The sequence below is a fragment of the Quercus suber genome, unplaced genomic scaffold (assembly GCF_002906115.3).
Source record: "Quercus suber isolate HL8 unplaced genomic scaffold, Cork oak 2.0 scaffold_67, whole genome shotgun sequence".
In the NCBI taxonomy this organism is placed as follows: domain Eukaryota; kingdom Viridiplantae; phylum Streptophyta; class Magnoliopsida; order Fagales; family Fagaceae; genus Quercus; species Quercus suber.
This window is the reverse complement of record NW_027069532.1, coordinates 1,188,247-1,196,681: the sequence shown is the minus strand read 5'-3', so window position 1 is coordinate 1,196,681 and position 8,435 is coordinate 1,188,247. Positions and strand designations below refer to the sequence as shown.

Genomic DNA, 8,435 nt, shown 5'->3' with positions numbered 1-8,435 from the left:
GCATTTTGAAAAGTGTCATGTGTCACATATGTAGTGACCCACTTGACCCGTTCGACCCACTTACTCTATAACTATGAACTCTGAAAAAGCCTATAGACAAAATTAAATATAATAACATTTTCAAATACTCTTGATTTCAATTGTGGTGGATCCGAATACAAATTTATTAATTTATTAAATTTTATTTTGAAACAAAATGAGTACTGATAGCTCAATTATTATAAAAATATTGTGACATTTTGTTATAGAAGAAAATTAACTATCAACAGGCTCGGTCTATTTCTATGAACCCAGCAACCATTCCTTTGTGGACTAACTAATCCATGCCTGGACCAAAATAATGTAGTATCCAGGATCGGTTTAGAAATACCTAATTGGTAATATATCTTATAAAATTACTACTTTTATCATTGGTGTGTTAGGCGTAGTTCCCAACAAACTATATACGCGTGTGTGTATATATAAATATAGTTGGAAAAAGTAATAAATAACTTGCGTCCGCAAAGAGCATTTGTAACTCAGTTAGCTGATTGGTGTCCTTTATTGTTTCCAATAGAAACATTCAAATAATTCGTACGGAATCTGCTGCGATGATAAAGAAAATTCAAATTCCAAAGATGGTTGTGTTTGACAGAGGAGAAATTAGGTGCAATATTTTTTTTTAGTTAAGTCAGCATATTGGTTAAATCTAGGGGTGTCCAGCGACCCGTGACATCCGATCCGCCCGACCAAATCCGCCCGACCCGAAGGTCCACGGGTGAATCCGGTTGCATGCATTGGTCGGATACGGGTGCTGTTTTAAGAGGAACCGAATCTTCGGTTCGGGTTTCGGGTTACACAACAAAAAATCCGAATAACCCGACCCGACCGAATATTTGAGCAAATAAACTAAAAATTTGAAAGTGCCGTTCAGCCTCTCCACTCAGCCTCAACCACTCACATCACATCTTCAGCTTTGGGCAGTGGGTAAGGTGCAGTCAGCTTTGGCACAAATACCCAATTTTAAATCCAGCCATTTATTCAAATCAAATTCAAATCAACGGCTACAATTAAACTTTAGTTACTTTACAGCCCTAGACTACAAGTACAGAAAATCCTAAACTCTACACAGCCCTAGCAATTAAAGATCAACGGTTACAATTTAGCTAAGGGACGGTGATAGATTTCATCACTCATTCACTTGGTCTCAGTGTCTCACCGTGATAGATTTCATCACTTGGTCTCAGGTCTCAGTGTGTCACACGGAATCTCTCTCTCACCGAATCAAGACCAACTGATTCACATCAACGGCCTCAATCTCACTTCAGTAACCACTCTCTCACCAAATCAACGGCCCTCATCTTAGACCTCCCTCACTCTAATCTCAATCTCATATCTCTCGGCCTACTCACTCTCACTCTCTCAGACAGTCAGACGTTCTCTCTCTCTCTCTCTCTCTCTCTCTTTCTCTCTCAAATCTCAATCTCAAATCCTCCTCACAACCTGAAATCTCTTCACCAAATCCCTCAAAACCTGAAATTTCTTCACCAAATCCTCAACTCTAAAGTCTAATCTCTGCAGTCTTCACCAATTTCATACGAAATCTCAAATCTTGAGCAATCTTCACTCTTTAAAAGCAATGAACAGAGCACTCTCTCAAACTCTCAGCTCTCCGTCTCCCTTTGCCTTTCTCTACTCCAACTCCAAGGTCCAAAGACTCCAAACCCTAGCTTCTCACTACAAGTTCTTCACACCTAGCCGCCGCCGCTGCCGCCGCCGCCACCACCAGTAGCCACTCCTCTTCCTGCCGTCGATCATATAGGCTGAACCTAGGTATGTGTTCTCCTTTTCTCATTTCTCTTTTTTTCACTCTCTCATTGATTATATATTTATATATGCTAAGAAAATCTACTGTTAAAATGAAATAACCCCATAGTTTTATAATTTGAAGTTAGGGTTTCAAATTATAAAACTATGGGGTTATTTCATTTTAACAGTAGAAGCCTAAACCATTTACTTTTTTTTTTTTGTTCTTTGTTCATTTCATCATTTGTTTGATTAATTTTGTTCATGTTTAAATTTTATTCAGGAATTGAAAGTTGTGTACGTGTGGGTTTTCAATCTTCAAACTTGAAATTAGCACACGGTTTTTTAAGGTATGATTTTTGCTTCCCTTTTTTTTTGTGTTCAAAGTTGGGATTTTGTTCCTTTTTTTGTTAGAGACTTAGAGAGTTAGAGTTGATGCATGTAACTTAAGCTGCTGTGGATGTGTTCAATGTTTTTGCTTTTATTATTTAGTAAAATTTATACTGTTAAAAATCAAATAAACTCTCAAGTTTCATAATTTGAAACACTAACTAAAAAAAATTGAAACCCTAACCATTTTACTTTTTTTGTTCTTTGTTTATTTGTTTGATTAATTCTGGTCTTATTTTAATTTTACTCAGGAATTGAAAGTTGTCCAAGTGGGGTTTTCAGCCTTCAAATTTAAAACCCCAACACCCCTGGTTTGTTAAAGGTATGATTCTTGTTTCCCTTTGTGTTTTGTTAGTATACTGTTTTATGTTAACCATTTTACTTTTTTTGTTCTTTGTTTATTTGTTTGATTAATTCTGGTCTTATTTTAATTTTACTCAGGAATTGAAAGTTGTCCAAGTGGGGTTTTCAGCCTTCAAATTCAAAACCCCAACACCCCTGGTTTCTTAAAGGTATGATTCTTGTTTCCCTTTGTGTTTTGTTAGTATACTGTTTTATGTTAGAGTTTTATGTTTTATGTAGAATACTATTATCTGGATTCAAGTATTAAACATTTTCACCCTTTGTTTGTTTGATTATTATTATTAATTGTTGTTGTTCTAGTTTGCTAATTTGAGTAATTTCTATATTTGATTTTTTAGGTCATGGATTCCTCCACTAATGTTCCCTCTGTTTCTACACAAGCTGATGGTTCTACCGCTATGCAAGCTGATGGTTCTACTGCCGCCGAAGTTGATGGAGCTACTGCCACTGCCACTGCCACCCAAGAGGTTGCTGCTGCAACCCAAGTTGAAGCTACTGATGGTGAGTTGCCCCCAATTCCACCTAGTGTAGTGAGTAAGACTGGTAATGGTAGGAAAAAATCTTTAGCTTGGAATCATTTTGAAAAAGTTAAGGTAGATGAGGGTGTCACTATGGCTGTATGCAATTATTGTAAAAAATCATATCAGGCTAATAGTAAGAGTTGTGGTACTAGTAATTTGTTAGCTCATGTGACAATCTGTCCCAAGAACCCTAATAGAGAAGATAAAGGGCAGAAAACCTTAGCTTTTGAACCTAAAAATGATGGAGATGATGGGTTTAAACTTGTGTCAACAACTTTTTCTGTTGAGGCTTCTAGGAAGGCACTAGCTGAAATGATTATAATTGATGAGTTGCCTTTTAGGTGTGTTGAGGGGTATGGGTTTAAGAAATATGTAACCACCTTACAACCTAAGCTCCGTTTAAAAGATATTCCATCTCGTCAAACTGTGGCTAGAGATGTGATTGGAATTTATAATTGTGAGAGAGAGAAGCTAAGGAAATCCTTGAAGGGTTGTAGGGTGTGTCTAACTACAGATACATGGACTTCTATACAGAATTTGAATTATATGTGTCTCACAAGTCACTTTATTGATGATGATTGGAAGTTGCACAAGAGAATTTTAAATTTTTGTCAAGTTGAAGATCATAAGGGGGAGACAATAGGTAGAAAGATTGAGATGTCTTTGCGTGAGTGGGGTATTGATGGCATATTCACTTTGACAGTGGATAATGCTAGTTCCAATTTAACCACAATTAAATTTTTACAAAGGGTAACAAAAGATTGGAATGGGACTGTTTTAGGAAATGAGTATATGCACATGAGGTGTTGTGCCCATATCCTAAATCTCATTGTTGGGGAGGGTTTGAAAGAAATTGATGCATCTGTTGCTAGGGTGCGTGAAGCTGTGAAGTATGTGAAGTCCTCGCCCAATAGAAATCAAACTTTTAGGAATTTTATGGAGAGGTTAGGTATTGAGTCCAAGAGTCTTCTTTGTCTAGATGTACCTACTAGGTGGAACTCAACTTACCTTATGCTAGAAACTGCTGAAAAATTCGAGAAAGTATTTCTTAGGATGGACTTTGAAGATGATGGTTATTCATCATACTTTAGGAGCAAGGAGGATAGTGGTGGTTTGGGATCTCCTTGTATGAGTGATTTCCAAAATTGTAGGGCATTTGTGACTTTCTTGAGGCTTTTTTATAATGCAACAAAGAAGTTCTCCGGCTCTTTGTATGTTACCTCAAATGCCTTTTTTGATGAGATCTTTGTTATTCAGGAGAGTATTTCTCATTTAGTTAAATCCCAAAACACCCTCTTGAAAAACACTGCCACAAATATGCAAACTAAATTTGAGAAGTATTGGGGGGGAGGTGATAAAATTAATCCTCTTTTGTATGTGGCTGTGGTTCTTGATCCACGAAAAAAATTGAGGTTTTTGAAGTTTTCTTTTTCTGAGATTTATGGGAAAGAAGTGGGGAATGTGATGGTTGATGAGGTGAAAGATCTTTTGATGAAGTTGTATACTTTTTATTGTTCTGTTAATTCCCCAAATGTGCAAGAACCAAGTGGGAGTGAGAGGGCACAAATGGTGGGTGATGCAAGTGATCCATATGTGATGGTTCACTCTCGATATGAGCTTTTCTTAGAAGCTGAGCAATCTGTAGGTTGTAGTAATGAGGTTGACAAGTATTTGGCTGAAAATTGTGATGGTAGAAGGGATGTCAATTTTGAGGTATTGGGGTGGTGGAAGGACAATTCTAGTAGGTACCCAATGTTGTCCAAAGTGGCTAAGGATGTGCTGGCTGTACCAGTTTCGACTGTTGCATCTGAGTCAGCATTTAGCACCGGAGGCCGCATTGTTGATCCATTTCGAAGTTCTCTCTCTCCTCTCATGGTTCAAAACCTTGTATGTGCACAAAATTGGCTTCAAGCCACAGTACCAATTTCTTATCGCCAATCAAGGGATGAGGTTGAGGCATTGGAGGAGGAATTTCATGATTTAGGTAATATGTTTAAATTTAAGAACTTATATTCTGTCTCATGTTCTGATGTTCAAACAAAATTTAATATGTTGTATTTATTTCCTTTCCTTTTCTAGATTTAAATCAACAAACATCATCAAGTGCATCAGCAAGTACCAGCTCCAAATTGGGTTCTAGCTTAGGCAAACGACCCATAATTAGTGTTGAAGATTGATTACTGACTTGGTATGTTACTGCCTTTGGCCTCTTACTGTTATAATTTATAAACTTGCTATCCTTTATAAACTTGCTGTCCTTTAATAAGGTATTATTTGTTAAATATATTTTTGTCTTTTGTAGGCGGAATCACTTATTTTGTAAAGGAGGCAGCCTTTTGGGAACATTTTGGAAGCTTGTTTGTAAATTGCTTTTCTAACAATACTAGTCTTAATGCTTATAGAAAAGAAATCCTAGGAATCATATAGGTTTTCTTTTCTATTAGTTATAAGAGTATTTGTCATTTAATGCTTTGGGAAAGCTATTTTTTTTTGTACCTGTGGTATTTTATAATTTGTAATTAATTATATTGCTGGGAACATTGTATAGCCAGCAAGGTTACTGCCTTCTTATTATTTACTGCCTTGTGGAAACATTGAATTACTACTGCATTTGTGTGGTTGGAAACATTGAATTACTACTGCCTTTGTGTGGTTGTTGGAAGTACACTTGTTTTGTGTATTGTTTTGCTATTTTGTTCAGGTTATTTGTTGTGTTAATTTTTGGGTAGTCAATGTGGCTGTTTAAGAAGTCACAGGTGGTGACTGGTGAAAATATGATTTTGTGTTGTGTTGTGCTCTTTAGTTTTTGTGGTTAATGTGTGGACTGGATGTTTAACAGATGTAAAAATAGGTGTATTTTGTGCTGTTGTGGGATATGAAGTCCAGGATACTTAATGCTTAACAGGTGGTGAAAATAGGATTTTGTTTTACTTGTGTTGTCATGTGCTCTTTAGCTTTTGTGGTTAATGTGTGGACTGGATGCTTAACAGATGTAAAAATAGGTGTATTTTGTGCTGTTGTGCTTAACAGGTAGTTAAAATTGGCTTATTTTGTGACCTGGGGTGAGGATTTTTTTTTCAGCAAGTTTTTGTTCTTAAGGTCCAATATATTTATAAGTTAAGTAGCTTAATTTAAGTTTACTTGAAGGCTATTAAAAAATATATATAGTAAAACGGAGGCCCAACTAATTTGACACCCAAATAATTTTTAAAGCTGCCAAACTGCTTAATTTGGGCTGAAAGGGCTGAAAAAATTGAACCTAAAATTTTTTTACAGAAGTCCAAAAACTGGGCCCATTAATAGCCCAAATCCGACAACTCCGACCCGCCCATCCGATGACCCGAATCACCGCATCCGACCCGACTATTCGGTCGAATACGGGTCTAAGATCCAACAACCCGACTCAAACGGGTTGACTTCGGTTTAGGCCCAAACCCGAACCGACCCGACCCGTGGACAGGCCTAGTCGAGAGCAGCGGCAGAACTGCTACCAACCTCAAACCGAGAGGTCGAAGCCACCTCAGTAAGAGTCGGACCTGAGAAAAAATACGAGGTAGAGTATGAGTTGGCGAAAGGTAAGGGCGAATGTGAGGATGGAAGTCTTAATTGAAGGAAGCACAAAAGAGACAATAATAATTACCAGGACCCATAGGAGTAGGGACTACGGGTGTAGCAAAAGTAGGAGCCGTGGGCATCGCGAAGCCTACTTCAGTCTTAGGCTCCTCAAGAATGTCTGTGGCTATAAAAAGAATGATGTACAAAGTAGTTAGAGAGTTGTACCAGGAAATGACAGGAAGAAAAGAAAAAGAAGATTTACCAAGAACAAAAGACACATACCCATAGCCAGGACACGTCAGCACAGGAATGGAGGAAGAAGTGACCACCAAAGAGGAGTCATCCTTCAAGGCCTAGGAGAGGGCAATGAAGGGATCGCTGGCAGAGATGACAAGAGGAGTAGCAGGAGAAGCACTCCTAATCTGAGATGCATCTGTAGGAGTGACTTCTTTTTGGAAAGTAAGGATCTCAGTAGAAATAGGAAAGAACTCACCAACCTTCTCGGCTTGAGTACTTTGCTTGGCAAGAACGGGTTTAGATGGAAGAATTAGAGCCTCAATAGGAGCTCCCTACACAGCAACAGAAGTAGAGGCCATGGCCTCAGCCACAATATCTGCCCCATCGAAGAAGCCTTCCAAGGGCATGCCCATAGCAACAGGAACTTCCCCACTCGTGGGGTGATAAAAAGAAGGGATAATTACAATTTACCCACCTGTGGTTTGACCCGATTTCTATGTGCCTACCTGTGGTTTAAAGTTTGACACTTTGCCCACCTGTGCTTGTTACCGTTACCCAGCCGTAACCCACCTCTCCTTCAGCCGTTACTCTAACACATAATATGTTAAAAACAAAAGCCTAAACGGATCAAAACACTCCTCACATGAAGATACTACACAAATATGAAGAACATTAACCCAGAAAACTAATACAAATTAAATCAAGCATTATCATCCAACTTGCTCACCAAACTAAGATCCTAGATCCAAGGCTAGGCCTGTCCACGGGTCGGGTCGGTTCGGGTTTGGGCCTAAACCGAAGTCAACCCATTTGAGTCGGGTTGTTGGATCTTAGACCCGTATTCGACCGAATAGTCGGGTCGGATGCGGTGATTCGGGTCATCGGATGGGCGGGTCGGAGTTGTCGGATTTGGGCTATTAATGGGCCCAGTTTTTGGACTTCTGTAAAAAAATTTTAGGTTCAATTTTTTCAGCCCTTTCAGCCCAAATTAAGCAGTTTGGCAGCTTTAAAAATTATTTGGGTGTCAAATTAGTTGGGCCTCCGTTTTACTATATATATTTTTTAATAGCTTTCAAGTAAACTTAAATTAAGCTACTTAACTTATAAATATATTGGACCTTAAGAACAAAAACTAGCTGAAAAAAAAATCCTCTTCCCAGGTCACAAAATAAGCCAATTTTAACCACCTGTTAAGCACAACAACACAAAATACACCTATTTTTACATCTGTTAAGCATCCAGTCCACACATTAACCACAAAAGCTAAAGAGCACATGACAACACAAGTAAAACAAAATCCTATTTTCACCACCTGTTAAGCATTAAGTATCCTGGACTTCATATCCCACAACAGCACAAAAAACACCTATTTTTACATCTGTTAAACATCCAGTCCACACATTAACCACAAAAACTAAAGAGCACAACACAACACAAAATCATATTTTCACCAGTCACCACCTGTGACTTCTTAAACAGCCACATTGACTACCCAAAAATTAACACAACAAATAACCTGAACAAAATAGCAAAACAATACACAAAACAAGTATACTTCCAACAACCACACAAAGGCAGTAGTAA

General features: G+C 38.0%; 1 protein-coding gene across 1 annotated transcript; it reads left to right on the top strand.

Annotated features, from left to right (window-relative positions):
- Positions 1-2,613: 2,613 nt before the first annotated feature.
- On the top strand, positions 2,614-5,692 carry LOC111994713 (zinc finger BED domain-containing protein RICESLEEPER 1-like). Its single transcript, XM_065773011.1, has 4 exons — positions 2,614-2,687; positions 2,877-5,043; positions 5,139-5,247; positions 5,362-5,692. The coding sequence occupies exons 2-3, from the start codon at positions 2,880-2,882 to the stop codon at positions 5,234-5,236; spliced, it is 2,262 nt and encodes a 753-aa protein (XP_065629083.1). The 5' UTR covers positions 2,614-2,687; positions 2,877-2,879; the 3' UTR covers positions 5,237-5,247; positions 5,362-5,692.
- The last annotated feature ends 2,743 nt before the right edge of the window (positions 5,693-8,435 follow it).

Coding starts and splice junctions, on each gene's coding strand:
- LOC111994713 (XM_065773011.1), top strand. CDS start 2,880: ATGGATTCCTCCACTAATGTTCCCTCTGTTTCTACACAAGCTGATGGT. Junction 5,044..5,138: donor GGAGGAATTTCATGATTTAG/GTAATATGTTTA, acceptor TTCCTTTTCTAG/ATTTAAATCAACAAACATCA.